At 70.5% G+C, this 756-nt stretch overlaps 1 protein-coding gene across 1 annotated transcript in view; it reads right to left on the bottom strand.

Moving 5' to 3' along the window:
- The window catches only part of IGSF9 (immunoglobulin superfamily member 9), a 23369-nt gene that overhangs the window by 799 nt on the left and 21814 nt on the right, over positions 1 to 756 (bottom strand). The window contains 1 exon segment of the mRNA XM_035896115.1: positions 23 to 414. Coding sequence (XP_035752008.1) covers positions 23 to 414 — 392 coding nt within the window.

Raw genomic sequence — 756 nt, 5'->3', positions numbered from 1 at the left:
GGCCGGCCCTGGGGGTACTCACGGTGCCGTCCTTCAGCCACTGCTGGAAGCCATCCTTGCCGGGTGCCGGTTGAGCGACATCCCCGCCACACTGTGCTAGGATCCACCGCACCAGGACCTGCTCCAGCTCGGGGTCGTACTGCCGGTCGATCTTCTGCTGCACCTCCCGGCTCAGGCCGTACGATGGTCCCCGGTTTGCCATGCTGACGGCGAGGAGGTCTGCGGAGATCGGCCCCCCCATCAGCAGTTCTAGTGGCACTGGGGCATCCGGCGTGGGACAGACATGGCCCCGTGCCCAGAGCGTGGTGGAGCCCCTTGGGGACAGCGGGTGACAGCAGGCACGATAGCTGCTCCCCAGCAGCGTGGCAGAGCCCCATCCTGCTCCCCAGGCTGCCTGGATGTCCGGCGCGGAGCCTTATCGCCCGTGCCAGGCGCTGCCCGGGCTCTGTCCTGCCCTGCCTGCTTCCTGCCCAGCCAGCCAGGAGCGGGCGCTGCATCCGTGCCCACCCAAGGGTGCCGGGGCAATTTGGCCCTGGGCAGGGTGGGCAGCACCATGGCCCCTCAGTGCCAGGGTCGGATCCCCCACCCCAAGCATCCCGGTCCCTGCGGCTCGGCCCCGTCAAGCGCACGCGGGCTTGGCAGGCGCTCGCTGCTGGTCGAAGCGTGTTTGCGAAGCTCGCCCGTTTGCTCAGGCCAGGTGCCAGATCCGGGACGGGCTTGGGCGCACGGGGCCCGGGGCTGCCAGCACGGGCGCCC

The sequence above is a fragment of the Egretta garzetta genome, unplaced genomic scaffold (genome assembly GCF_000687185.1).
Source record: "Egretta garzetta isolate BGI_Z169 unplaced genomic scaffold, ASM68718v1 scaffold376, whole genome shotgun sequence".
Taxonomy (NCBI): domain Eukaryota; kingdom Metazoa; phylum Chordata; class Aves; order Pelecaniformes; family Ardeidae; genus Egretta; species Egretta garzetta.
This window is presented reverse-complemented; position numbering and strand designations above follow the sequence as displayed.